This window comes from Pantherophis guttatus, chromosome 1 (genome assembly GCF_059756535.1).
Source record: "Pantherophis guttatus breed Tessera chromosome 1, ASM5975653v1, whole genome shotgun sequence".
Classification (NCBI taxonomy): Eukaryota; Metazoa; Chordata; class Lepidosauria; order Squamata; family Colubridae; genus Pantherophis; species Pantherophis guttatus.
In genome coordinates this window covers 228,740,520-228,755,533 of record NC_142063.1, presented here as the reverse complement: position 1 = coordinate 228,755,533, position 15,014 = coordinate 228,740,520, and the positions used below count along the sequence as shown (strand labels likewise).

At 34.9% G+C, this 15,014-nt stretch overlaps 1 protein-coding gene across 5 annotated transcripts in view; it reads right to left on the bottom strand.

Annotated features, from left to right (window-relative positions):
- COL19A1 (collagen type XIX alpha 1 chain) overlaps window positions 1-15,014 on the bottom strand; it is a 174,669-nt gene that overhangs the window by 101,933 nt on the left and 57,722 nt on the right. For all 5 annotated transcript variants that reach the window (XM_034431974.2, XM_087882487.1, XM_087882485.1 and 2 more), the window contains 3 exons: window positions 9,005-9,085; window positions 7,955-8,080; window positions 5,921-5,974 (listed from right to left, as the gene is read on the bottom strand). In XM_034431974.2, coding sequence (XP_034287865.2) covers window positions 5,921-5,974; window positions 7,955-8,080; window positions 9,005-9,085 — 261 coding nt within the window. The remainder of the gene's footprint in view (window positions 1-5,920; window positions 5,975-7,954; window positions 8,081-9,004; window positions 9,086-15,014) is intronic.

Below are 15,014 nucleotides of genomic sequence, written 5' to 3'. Positions count from 1 at the left end.
TAAGGATGCCTGGGAGATAGAAGGGAAAAATAAATATGGCATTGGTTTATTTGACCATGGTTAAATAATGAGTTGCTTAATTCATTATATAAACTCACCTTGAAATGTAAAAGATTATGAAAGCTAAGTTTAGTCCTTGACATTTAACAGAATTATTACTAAACATTTTTTTAAAAATCCTTTATAGAGTTCCTTTCTAGCTTTCCTTTTCCAGAACGGTGATTGTGATTTCCATAGCTTTGTTCTCTGTAGAGCAGAGAGAAAAAATATAGGACCTTAAACTCATTTTTAGTTTTTCCTCCCATGCAGTTCTAGACACAAACAACTTTTTTTTGCTGAATTCCAGACAACCTCAAGTTAGGGATTAAATATGTTGCATGGATCATTGGGCACAGTTTATTATTCTTGATCAGTCAAAGGTCATTTTAGGCAGTGTGATCCCCAATGGCATAATTGAAAAAGGAGAAAGGAAGGTGTTACTGAAATTTGATACATAGAAAATGCTGATGATATTGTGGTATTATAACAGTATTTTGAATACCTACTAAAGCACCTCCTTACTTCGATTTATATTTAGCACAATCAAGGCAGATTTGTTTTGAATATATTTCTCACAATTTCTACTTTCCCTAGAAGGTTACCTTTGCAACAAAAATTGGATTTAAATTGATCACAGCATTACAAATGGAATGTTGAGAAAGGAAATATCTTGGGTTTTTATGGTATCTTACTATAAGCCTACAAAAATTGAGCTGAAAGTGAGAATAGAATAGAATAACAGAGTTGGAAGGGACTTTTTTTTTTTTTTTTTTAATTTGATTTATATGCCGCCCTTCTCCGAAGACTCAGGGCGGCTTACAATGTGCTCAGCAATAGAGGTCTCAGCAATAGACTTTAGAGGTCTTCTAATCTGCTTAGGCAGGAAACTCTACACCACTTCAGACAAATGGTTATCTAATATCTTCTTTAAAACTTCCAGTATTGTCATCCTTAGTTCTTCTTTTCATAAGATTAGACATACCTAGTTCCAGCAACCGTTCTTCATATGTTTTATCCTCGAGTCCCCTAATCATCTTTGTTGCTCTTCTCTGCACACTTTCTAGAGTCTCAACATCTTTTTTACATCGTGGTGACCAAAATTGGATGCAGTATTCCAAGTGTGGCTTTACCAAGGCATTATAAAGTAGTATTAACACTTCACGTGATTTTGATTCTATCCCTCTGTTTATGCAGCCAAGAACTGTGTTGGCTTTTTTGTCAGCTGCTGCACACTGCTGGATCATATTTAAATGGTTGTCCACAAGGACTCCAAGATCCCTCTCACAGTTATTACTATTTGGCAAGGTACCATATATACTGTACCTGTGCATTTTGTTTTCTTGCCTAAATGTAGAACCTTACTTTTTTCACTGTTGAATTTCATTTTGTTAGATAGTGCATAATTTTCAAGTCTGTCAAGATTCTTCTGTATCTTAAGCCTATTTCCAGAGTGTTGGCTATTTCTGCTAGCTTGGTGTCATCTGCAAATTTCCCCATCTATCTCCTCATCCAAATCATTGATGAATATGTCGAAGAGTACTGAGCATAAAATGAGCCCTGGGGTATCCCACTGCATACCTCCCCCCACGTAGCTGCAGTTCCATTGAGGACTACATGTTGAGTGTGGTTGGTCAGCCAGTTATGAATTCATCTGGTGGTGATGCTGTCTAACCCACATTTTTCTACTTTATCTAGTAGTAGGTTATGGTCTACTTTATCAAATGCCTTACTGAAGTCCAAGTAAATTATACTGACAGCATTCCTCCGGTCCACTAGTTTTGTCACTTCGTCAAAGAATGCAATAAGATTAGTCTGGCATGATCTGTTTTTGACAAACCCATGTTGGCTTTTGGTTATTACTTTGTTTTCTTCTTGGTGTTCACTGATTTGTTCTGTGGTAGGTTTCAAAATTTTTTACTACCGGTTCTGTGGGTGTGGCTTGGTGGGCATGGCATGGCTTGGTAGGTGTGGCTTGGTGGGCGTGACAGGGGAAGGATACTGCAAGATCCCCATTCCCTCCCCACCCCACTAACCTGCTCTGGGAAGGAATCAAACTCCCCCCTCTTCATTTTCCCAAATAAAATATTACTCATAAGAAAAGGCTCCCAGAAAAGCAAGGAAAAATCAAGCTACTAACAAAGGAACCTGCCTGAGGCTCATTCCATATTCTTGCCAGCTACATAAAGGAAACTTTGTAAGAAGAAAACAGCTACCGGTGCTTAGAGATAATAGAAAGTGGAGGCCGGAAGTTCCACTTTACAAGCAGGCAGAAAGCTCATTCAAGACAGGATATTTCACAATGGAAATTGCCCAAACCTTTTTAGAAACACAAAGCCCATGTTGCCCAAACCACAAAACTTCAAAAACATAGAACCATATAAAAATCCCTCCTCTTATCTAGTTTGTTGTTCAGCTGACCCAGAAATGAACTGCTGAATGTGACTTCACTTCTGCAAGTAAAAACCTCCTTCCAGCAGCTGCTTCTTGTCAATTTAAAGCGATGGTATCTTGTTTTTTCCCCTCTTCTTTATCAAGTGATCTACCTATTGAAAAGCGAACCCTGATTTTTTCCTTCTAGCCGACCAGCTGAGAGACTGGGAGGCAGCGAATAGATTGGGGGCAGGGCCAAGCAGAGGTGGTATTTACCGGTTCTCCAAACTACTCAAAATTTCCACTACCGGTTCGCAAGAACCAGTCAGAACCAGCTGAAACCCACCCCTGGATTCGTTGCTTCATTATCTTTTCCAGAATCTTCCCTGGTATTGAAGTTGCATATAATTGTGTCAATAGTTCAATATTTTTTTTAAATGAAAGCCACAAAAATATGTTCATATTTAATGGAGTGATGGGGGGGAAGAACCCAATATTTTTTAGTTGTATTGGCAGCCTAAGCATTGGTTTATCAGATATCAAACAAGCAACAAGGCAGACATTGATACCAGTAGGAAATAAAAATAAGAATGAAAAGGTTTTGAAAACACGTGTTTTCCTACTGATAGACTGTAATTCATGACCACCAATTGTTTTGATTGTCAAAGTATTCTTTGTGAGGAAGATGGGTGGTTTGTGAGGGAGATGGGTGGTTCTTAAGTTTGATATGTAAATAAATAAAAACAAATAAAATGTTAATTTAAACTCCAACTATTATTACTCATTTTGTAGATTTTTTTCTTATTTATTTTATTGGTTTTTTAAAAATTAATTCATTTTAATTGAATTACAGTTAAAGAATTTTCATAGCATTGACCGACTCCACGGCTTAATTGCCATACAGTACTTAAAGGTTGTTCTAGGTGATATTATAGAAAAATGTTTGGTTATTTAAATATGATTTCAAACTTTAAAAAATTGAAATACTATTTGTACTGCAACATCCTTAACAGATATGTTGTTGGCCAATTAAAAAGTGTTAAAATAATACTACCAAGAAGTAAAAAGGCCAAGGCTTATGCAGAAATAGGGCGACTTGTTTTGTACCTGAGAAGGGAATGCCAAATATTTGAAAGCTTTCAGAAATAGCAAAACGTTAATCAAAGTCAATGAGGATTGGAAATTGCCTGTTGACAGTCCTCCATGAGGTATGTTAGGGAACTCTTTTTTTTTGGAGGGTTGTTCTGTCCAAACACTTTGGCAGTTTCAAACTAGGAATTGTAAGAATGGAGAGTAGGGCTTTTGAAGTGGTCTTCAATAAGGCGCATTGGGATAACATCTAAACATGATACTGTGGCTTTTGTTATGAGGAGAGGTATTGCCTTTTTTCTTAACTCATGTATAGTTCTGCTTGAGTGTGGAGACAGCGAGCAAGCGAGCAAGAGCTATACTAATAGACTATGCAAATATATGTAGACTTTATGCAAATATATTAAAATAAATATATTTTTGCAGGGTGGGAGATATACTGTATAAGTAATTACCACAGATTAATGTATCTGAGCTCAACTGGCACTACATGCAAATAACATACTTCCATTCAACTGATTTTTTAAAATTGTGGTTTTAGAATCAGTGGTTGTTTTGTTTTTAGCCAAATAGTACTTAGCAATTTTTAAAAACTTTATAGAACATGAACCTGACAATTATTTAGAATTAAATTCAAACATGAGATAACAGATTCTGAATTATGATGGCATAGCCAAAATGGAACAATATAAAGTAAGAGTCAACTAGAAGTAGCCCTTGACTTACAACAGTTTGTTTAATGACCATTTGAAGTTACAACAAAACTTATGACTTATGACTGTTTTTCACATTTATGACTGTTGCAGCATCCCCACAGTCACATGATCAAAATTCAGACTCTTGACAACTGATTCATATTTATAACAGTTGCAGTTTCCCAGAATCATGTTTTTGCAACTTGTTGACAAGCAAAACCAATGGAGAAGTCAGATACATTTAACAATCATGTTACTAAGTTAACAACCGCAATGATTCATTAAACAACTGTGGAAATGGGGCAAAATTAACTTAACAACAAAAATTTGAGCTCAGTTGTGGTCATAAGTAGAGGGCTACCTGTATTAGCATTCTCAGAAAAATATCACAAAGATACTTAAAATATATTCAGGGAGTGAAAGTAAATATATTCCAGAGAGCTTGTATGGTTTAGTAGTTAAAGTGTTGCATTAGGAACCTAAGTTCTAGTCCTCCCTTTGGCATGAAAGTCAGCTGGCTGAGTTTAGGTAATCACTTCTTTTCATCCTTTAATTAACAAACTCTGAAACAAACCAACTGAAGTATCTATTAAAAATTACAGGTGGTCCTTATTCAGTGACTGTTTGAAGTTACAGCAGCATTGAACCAGGGTCCTTGTAATTATAGCTGTTGCAGCATCCCACAGTCACGTGATTGTCATTTGCTATTTCACTGCTGGCTTCCTACAAGCAAAGTCAATGGGGAAACCATCAGGAACTAACAAATGACGCTCACATGCCCAATGACCATATGGGATAACAAAAGCAACTGGAATTGCTTGAACTGCTGTCATCAGTGGTCATGTGACATTTTTCAACCGTATAGTTTAGCAACAGAGTTTCCAGTCCCACTGACCACTATTAAATGAACGCTATCGGTTAATATCATTTATTGATAACTTTAATTCAAGAACTTAATAACCAGAATCCAAAAGAATCAGTCTGTAACAAATTATAGGAACATCATATACTAAGGGTGGGAAATGAACACTCTAAAGAAAGCTGAGTGGGCACAGAGAATTTTGAATTTTGGAATAGAGAAAATGGGAAAAAAATATGAAGGTCTGATTGAATAGAGAGGATTTGGCAGGGAAAGTTGCTGTTGAAAAATTCTACCTTCTGTTGTTGTTTCACTTGCTATTATTTATTTCCCAACTGTTAATAACAAATTAAAATATGCCTAAGATTCTAACAGAATGGACATCTGCTTACTACAAACTGAAAAAATTATACTTGCCAGTCAGTTAAATAACACTGCATTGAAAGTTAAATTAGAATGTTTTTATTTAAATACACATACACGCTACATTCCTATGTATCTCATTTTGAAGGCATAAAAAAAAAAATCAAAGCCAGAAACCATGTGGTTAAAAAAGAAAAATCACACCCAGCTTCAAACCAAACAACATTCTTAGAGGATTCTTGCCTGTAAACTGAAATTGCTAAAAACAAAGACAAACAAACAAAAAACCTAATTAAAAAAACTCGTTTTGCTTAAAAAGAGTTACTTAAATAATATTAAGGTCAGTGGCAAGCAAATCTGTCTGGACAGAATTTATCTCCATTGGGACATTATACCAAAAAAAGTTCTCTTCTTAACAAACATGGACATGTAATATTTTTCCAGTTTCTGAAAAACCAACTGCCCAAACAAAAAGACAGTAGAAATGTTGCCGGTAAAATCTTACCTTTTCTCCCTTCTGGCCTGGCAAACCAGCTACGCCTGGCAATCCTGCTTCTCCCTGTTGAGAATAAAGCTAGGGTATTTATTCTAGAATCCTATGTTTGGGGTGGGGGGGGGGGAAGTAAACAATGCCCTATAAGTAATGACCTTACAGAGTAAGCATAAAGTGTAATTGTATAATATGCCAGAGCTCCATCTAATGGTAGTATTACTGATAGAAAAGGGAAGTACTTTGAGTGATACCTACAACTGCTACAACAAACCCTATTCTGACTTTGCACTTGTTGCTCAAAGTGTTCAAGAGTTCTAAGCTGATGTTTCTGATTGGAATAATATTGGATGATATTAGAAAAACCATTTTCCCTAATGCAGGGAGAAACAGTCTTATACCTTTATCTCCCTGGAGTCAGGAATAAGTGGCTCTGCAAATGCTGCTGAATTACAATTGCGCTATCCTTCATTTGTAGCTACAATTGTGTGGACTGATAGAGATTATACTTCAGCAAACTGAGCTGATTATTGTCATCCTTGGTGCACACAACCATACATATGTACAAATATACCCAATGTTATGAATTCAACTTTTCCACTATTTTTTTTTATTTTAAAATTGCCAGGCTAACAGATATATATTCTGACATAAGAATACTTTAATGAGACAGAAAGAATGAAAATAAGATATATTCTAGTGCAAAATATCTACTGCAGCTTTATGTCTTCTATATTTGTGAAAATTATTTGTAAATATCATTATTTTAATTGACAATGCTTTATGAAAATTGCATGGTTCAAGAGCTTAAATGATACTCTTCTAGTAAGGACAGATGCGATTTCTGTGCAATGCATTTGTTATTGATTCGCAAGTGACTGCTATCACACTGATATACAGACCTGTCCTTGCTCCCTGCTTCTAATGTACTTGAAATGTTTATGGGAAATGCTGCTGTCCAGTGTCCTCATATTGTTTTGTTCATTATTTTAATGTAGAGGTTGCAACAATTGACCTGGGCTATTAAATGACCCATATTCTTCCATGTTGGTCAGGATACTTAGCCACTAGCTCAAGTTACGGATGGCCCTGCTAATGTTTTGAAGAATGGGTTCATAAATTAACATTTCTATAAACAATCATTCATGCTGTTTGGATATTTCATCATTGCAACATAACTTGCAGAAATATTTTTCCAATCAATTTGAAATGACTGTTATCATCCTTTATTATAGTAGATTTGTAAACTGTTAACTTCCTAGTTGGTGTCATCCTTGTCAAAAGTAAAATCTATGAGTTTTTGTAATAAAAAAATTCACAGAAAATACAGACTTCAGATAACCTTGTACTATTTTAACTCACACTTTCATTCTCTTTGCAATATTATGCCTCTATAACAGAATAACAGAGTTGGAAGGGATCTTGGAGGTCTTCTAGTCAAACCCTCTGTTCAAGCAGGAGACCCTAGATCATTTCGGACTAATGGCTATCCAATTTTTTCTTAAATTGTTGTTGGAGCACCCACATCTTCTGAAGGTAAGCCTTCACTGATTAATTGTTCTCCCTGCCAGGAAATTTCTTCTTAGTTCTAGGTTGAATCTCTCCTTGATAAGTTTTCATCTGTTGCTTCTTGCCCTGCCCTCAGGTACTCTGAAGAATAGGTTGTCCCCCTCTTCTTTGTGACAGCCCCTCAAGATTGCTATCATATTACCCCTCGTTCTCCTCTTGCCTCTCATATGCAGAAATCAATTTCTAGAAAAGCTTTTCTCTAACCATATCAAATTATAATTATAATTTCTAGACAACATGGCCATTGATCATGAAGACTTCAGATTATAAGAATTGTGGCCTGACACATCTACTGTAGATGATATAAGGCTGTAATAAAACAAAATGCTGTGCAGCTTTCTTTAATATTCGTAGCGTATAAAAAAGAACAACAGTACAAAAGTCCAAATAAAAGGTTAAATCTGCTCAAAGAACTATACATTTAAGAATATAGATTCTTATATCTTTATATATAAAGATTATAATAAAAGAGGATTATACCTTGTTCTGAGAGCAAAAACATTTTTCTTCAGGATTTTTTTCCATTATTGGAAGAGCTTGTATTTTACCAATGTTACCAACTGATGGTGATGCTGCTGTAGTTTTCAAGCTTTTATCCAAAGGATGCTGAAAGTATGAATACATATTGGACTGAAGTTTAATTCATTAAGATTAAATTATACTATCTATAGCATCTTCTGCATCTTCAGAGACTACATTTCCATGGTTAATTTTTTTTTAAAAAAAACTTGTGTTGACAAGTTCAGCAATCTGAATTGAAAATCTGGCAATCATAATGTAATGGAATTACAGTAAATGCTGTTATTATTATTTTAAATAGGTGTTAGTTTATATTTACTTAATCCATAGGTAGAGTGCACTATGCTACAAGCAAAATGCTTAGAACATATACTGTACTGATAAAGCCTCTGAAACAACAGCAGCTCCAGTGACACTGATGTTCTTCTGTTACAGTGATTTGAACCTGTTATTCTTATTATTTGAATGGTAGATAAATTTCAAGATTTTTTTACTAAAGTTTAGGAAGAAGTGCCATTATTATTCCTCAAGATTTTTAAAATACATTTCTTTTTGCTTGTATTTTTATGTCTAATGTATTTATTTTTTAAATAGATGTTTCACTGTGCACAAGTTCCCAGAACATTAAAGGTCTGGGTAGAACATAGATTTTTTTTTTTAATGAATAAAGATTGCCTCATCAAAATAAAGAAAAAAAAATCCTTCAAATGATATTTTCCCCCTCTCTTGTTCAATCATCCCCGTTTTTCAGAAACTACCCTGAGAAGTCCCTGCAGTCTTTTTGGCAAGATTTTTCAGACGTGATTTGCCGTTGCTCCTTCCTAGGGCTGAGAGAAAGTAATTAAACCAAGGTCACTAGCTGAAAACGGGATTAGGTTTTCCAGTTTCTATCATGATGCCTTAAATTCACCAAACTTGCTTTCTTCAAATGATAGGCCATACTAATAATGCCATGCAATTTTGTTACATTTTGTTACAAAAAAATAATACATTTTTATTTTCCAAACTTACCACATGCTCAGATAATTCACAACAGTTCTCCTGAGAAGCAAGGCTTGGATCGCAGTGTAAGATCATGCGGCCAAGTTCAATCTATTTAATAAACATGATGATACTTATCAGTTGAGATGTAACAACACTGAAGCCTCTGTAGCGGAAATCCATCACATTGTTAAATAATTTGACCCCACTGAAATGATGCATTTAAATATATCTAGCAGAGTTTGGGATTTTGGCCATGAACTTTGAAAAAACAAAGACATTTTAAAATACTCTATTTGCATTTATTATGTTAGTTATCTGAGCAACACACAGATTCTAATCAAATCATACCAACTCTAATTTGAACCCAACATAGCACTTCTGTATATCTCTTTATAAAAGGAGCTGGATTTATGACAACAGTTACTGCAGTTTGATGCATTCCTTTGGTCAGCTCTCTGGTCATTTGAAGGCTTTATTTTTACAGATGGAAATTACCTCTCTCCAAACTACTCTACTTAAAGTCAATAAAACTAGAGTTTTATACAAATTCTACTAGCTATGTTATTAATTTATCACTATAAATAATCCTAGGAATAATAAATTAAAACTTGAGTCACAACCCTGCTTTTGGTGGTTGAGGCAATGTCACTGAAGCCAAATAGTGTGGCCTCATGAGATAGCACTATTGCTTATTGCTTTCTTGCCGTGAATAGTCCCACCTAGGAAATACAGCAACTGGTCTTGCAGCTTTTGACAGAAGACCAGTTGAAATCATTGAGCTACAACTATAGAAGCACTGCAGGAAGCAGGACAATAGCAAGGGACAATATTCTTGGAACTTTCGTAAAACTCTATTTGTTAAATTGGGGACTTAGACAAATCTCAGGCCCTTTCTCCCTCTCTCTTTCCACTACATGAATAGTGCCACAGAGTTACCAGTTTATTTTAAAATATCTATTTTCTTTGAAACCTAAAAAATCTTTGAAAAAAACACTCTCTGTTAAGCTCTCTTTACACCCCTTCTTCCAATTGGTTTTGTTTGTAATTTAGCAATGCAAGTCTGGTTTACTATATAGATTTGTAGAATCCTCCCATTCACTCCATGACTCTGGTTGGCTGAATTGATTTAATTTTCCTTTCAATGATGCCATCTCATAGACCACCACAATGGGCTACATAGCACTGTTATTGTTTTTTTTAAAAAATATACTTTATTGGTTTTTTAAAAAAGGTTTTTTTTAAAAAGAAAATATCAAATCTCAGGTAACATCTGAGGTATCGTGTAATTACATATATACAGTATATACACAACAAGTATCTTCAAATCTATCATTATTAGAAATAAGCATATCCTTATAGTCTTGTTCTATTATTCCACCATTTATACCACCTTTCCCATACTGCTAGGCGGGTGTCCCCTTCCTCCCTCACCGCTCCATGTGCGTCCCTCCCGAAGCTGCGCGCTCGGTGGAAGAGGACGACCACCCCAGATAGAAGGAGTGTACCGATCTTTGGTCAAGGGTATACGATAGCTGCGCTCCCCTGCTAGAACCTCCAAACATAGTGCACTATTATTCTAACTAGAATAGAACACCACTATTCTAACTATGGTCTTACCATAAGGAAATTTCTCTCAATATTTAGACTGATATTCCTCCTTTAATTTCATCTATCTGGTCCTTGTTCTGCCTTTGGTTTCACTATTTAAATAAGGCTGCTTTCTTTTGTATGAGTCAGCCCTTTGGATAAGTGTAAATTGGTGTTACATCTTTACCCTTAGTCCTCTCTTTTGAAAGCAAACATACTCATCTCTTTCAATGTACCTTTCAAAGACCCTTTATTATTGTTGTGGTTTTCTTCTATTTGTCTATGGAGATTCTCAGTCATCCAGGTCATAGTTGTCCCAAAGGTGCTTTCTCAAGAGGCAACTGGGCTTTCTTGTTTTTCTTTGAAGACGTTTCGCTTCTCATCCAAGAGCTGAAGAAGTTTCTTGGATGAGAACCGAAACATCTTGAAAGAAAAACAAGAAAATCCAGTTGCCTCTTGAAAAAGAACCTTTGGGTTCTCCTCTATTTCTCTTCTGGCCTCTCCATGTTCCTTTCAAAGTGCAGTGACCAGTACTGGACACAATATGCCAGGTGTGGATAAGCCACCACAGAACACAATGAAATCCTGTGATCTAGATGTACAGTCTTGTTTTTATTAAAGAAGCCTAAGATTTTTTAGTTACTTTCCTGTGTTCGTCTACTAATCCACTAGTCTCCTAGATTTTTTTTTTACATGTCACTAAACCAGGCTGCTCTATTTGTCTTTTCCTACCTACAGTTTGTAATCTGTCTGTCTGTCTGTCTGTCTGTCCATCCATCCATTCATCCATCTATCTACCCATTTAATAGAAGCACTGTTTTAAATCGGAAAACTGAAAAAAGAAAATACCTAACATGCTCTTAATAATATATTAATTTGAATATATTTTAGTCTAGGCCTGTGATGGTGAACCTATGGCACATGTGCCAGAGGTGGCACACAGCCCCCTCTCTGAAGGCATGCAAGCCGTTGCCCCATTCAGTTCTGCTGCACATGCATGCGCACCTCCTGCCAGCCAGCTGGCCTTCAGGTTTCTGACGCACATATGGGGGCGCATAGGGATGTGCGTGCATGCGCAGGGAGGCAGGGTGTATGCAGGATGTATGCAGGGGGTCACACGTGCATGCGTGGGAATGTGGGGTGCGTGTGGGGGGTATGGGCAGGGGTGGGGGCATGAACGGGGGTGCATTGCATTTTGGGGGTGCACACGTGTATGTGTACACTTTGGGCACTCAGTCTGGAAAAGGTTAGCCATCACTAGTCTAGGCTTTATACAGAACTATCTGCACAATACAAGAAAGCTTGAACATTCTATACCTAAAACTGACCTGGGGGATGCGGGGGAAAGATAATATTTTTAAATTGCTTTCCTTCTAAGAAATAAAGTACTTTTTCCAAGAGAGGTTTTTTCCATACATACTATACCCTATATACTATGTGCATGCTGTAGCAGACTCTTTGTACGCTAACTGTTCTGTGAGACATTTATTTAATCTCTGGAAAAAAGAAACCAGATGGAAGAGTCTATGATGACCTTTGGAAAAAAAGAAAAGGATTAAGAAATGAAGGAAATGTGACAAAAACCAGAGGCAATGGGCAAGAAGGGTACAATGATAAAAAATGAGGAAAGGATAAATAAATAGGAACATGCTATATTTTTCTTCTTTGTACTCCTACTGTGAAAATTAACTGAATGGACAATATTGGAAAGGTTCATAAGTTGGTTATCAAGTTATAAAAAGAAAAATATTAAATCACTTATCATACATGAAACAATTGAAGTGCTGTAGCTATTTGCTCATATCTATTTTCTTGTGAAGAAAACACAATTTCCTTAAACATAACTAACAATTTATATGGAAAGCACTTTTATCTATCTTACAGTCACGTTAAAAACTTCAGACCACATCAATTAAATCTTTCCCAGCTTTCTCGTAACATTTTTCTTTATATGTCATATATATTATGTTGTAAAACTATCAGTAGGATTATTTCACATTTATTTTGGACAGTTTTGGTTTGATAACATTGCTTTATAAATTAACTGAAATAATAATATATATAATGGAATAGAGGTTCCATTATATATGATGTTTTAATATTAGATGCCATTTTGTTCAAAGTTTATGAATTCAATATTACCCTTGTTGAACAAGGTTCTAGTCATCATAAATTGATTAAAAAGGTGCCATATTCTTCCAAAGGCCACATCCTTCTGGGAAAAAATATTCAGGCTTTGATGCTGAATTAAACCAAAGGGGTTTACCCATGTAACTGCTTAACATTGCTCCAGCAGTAGAATACTCTGGAGGAAAGCTGTTGATTCTTTTGGAGTGATCACAGATTGGAAAAAGGCACAGCTGTTTGGTTAGATTGCAGCAGATGATCCATCTGGAGAAGTGCTGAATAGAAAACCATGGCCTTTAGAATGACCTTGGAAAAAACAAAGTCTCAGAAGAATGCCATATGGTCCAGATAAAAAGCAAGAACATGATGGATAACCAATAAAAGCAGAGATGTTTCAATGCAGCTGAGGAATTAGGACAAAAAGTAAGAAATATTATATCCTAATTCAAGTAAAAAAAGAAAATTAGGAAGTTGGACAATAAAAACATTTTGTCTCTAAAAAAATGGATAGTCTTTTCATAAGACACATGGTTGTTCAGCCTGATTAATTGAAGTCATGGCCACTAAAAGCTACTTTTTAAGATAAAAAAAGATAAGTAGGGGAATAGCCATAGGTCCAAAGGGTTTTGATCTTAATTCAGGGAGAATACAGTAGAATATCTTCCTTATTCTAGAAATGGAAGGGAAGCTGGAAGACAGAGCTATGTAAGTTCTTTTTTTTTTCAGTAGGCTGAAAAAAAGAGAAACATCTTTCCTATAAGAAAAATAAAGTAGAGATGGCAATATGATAATCTCTTTTAAATTGAGGAGACAGACAAAATGTCATATATATTACTTTAAGGGATTGAACTGTTACCTGTGAGGAAAGTCCAGAAAATATGTTTTATTTGATTGCATTGGAAGCCCTAATAGTATAGCCTTTATTGTCATTGTATATCATGTATACAACAAAATTGGTTATGAAAAATTAGGAGCTAATGACAAGTTTATAATTCAATATACTTCATTCCAGAGAAATTGCAGAACTAAACTAAACTCTCCAAATTGGAAAGCAGAGGGAATTGGGCTATGTGGAAACCTGACCCTGATAAATGGAGAGTAGATTGAGGTGTTCCAAAGGTGGAGATTCTCATGATGTGTGAGGCAAGCCACAATTGTCAAGGTTATCAAAGTGTAACAAAAAAACAGTTGGTCAAGTTCTTTTTGATCTTTTCTAAAACATAAGATGTAACATAAAAATAAACAAACATAAAAATAAGGTCTCTAAGTAAAAAAAAAAAGAAGAAGAAGAAGAAGAAGAAGGTATCACAAAAGATTGGAAAAAATTAATGGTTTTCTGCTGACATCAGGATTGTTTTATGTATTTGCTTATAAACAAGATATGGAATAAAAAGTTATCTGTTTAACCTTATGGTAGTGGTGATGAAAATGTATTAAATGTGTTTATACTTGTGATGAAGGTTGAAAGCCACTTCTTTATATATTTCCTTTTTTCCTTTTTCCTTTTTCCTGTGTTTTTTATTCTTCCTTCTCTTTCTCTAAGTTTAGATTGCATTAGTTTTTACCGTAAATAAAATTCTTAATAAAATTATATTAAAAAGAAAATTTCTAAAATTATTTTACTTTTAGTACATTATAGAATGTGTATTAAAACAGATGTGTTTCCTTAAATGTGCCACTGTATCCTCTTTACTGTAACTTAATTCCTACTATATAAGTAGTTTTCAGAATACTTTAAGTTAAACCTGAGGTTGCATTTGATATCTGCAACACAGAAGAGATAACACTCTAGAAATATTTGCTGCTTTTAGGATTTCTAAGGATCTCAGGGCATCAAAATTGCAAAATGTCTGCTTTCTAAACATATATAAAATAGATATGTCTGGATTCAGATATGATATTCTATAGATGCAAGGCTCCTTTCATTCAATGATGTACCGGTAATTATTTTTTCTGGAGAAGCTTCTACTTGAAGAAGAGATGAGGCAATTTTGGTTTATTCTCACTTCTCTCCTTCAGTCTCAATGTCTCCAATTATTTTTGAAGGGTTCCAAGCTTTAGAAAAATGTTTTAGGGAGCAGGAAATTATAAGAAATTTATATTTTTTTAATAATAAAATTATTTTTTTAATATATTATATTAAATTATATATTTAATATAAATAAATTTTATTTTTTTAATATAAATTTATATTATTTATAAAAAATAAGAGATAATTATTTTCCCTTCCTTTTCCAGCAATGTGTCTCATCAACAAAACTGATTTAATTCATAAGCAGAAATAATTCAAGTTTTTCCAGCTCACCAATTTGATGTCATTCAT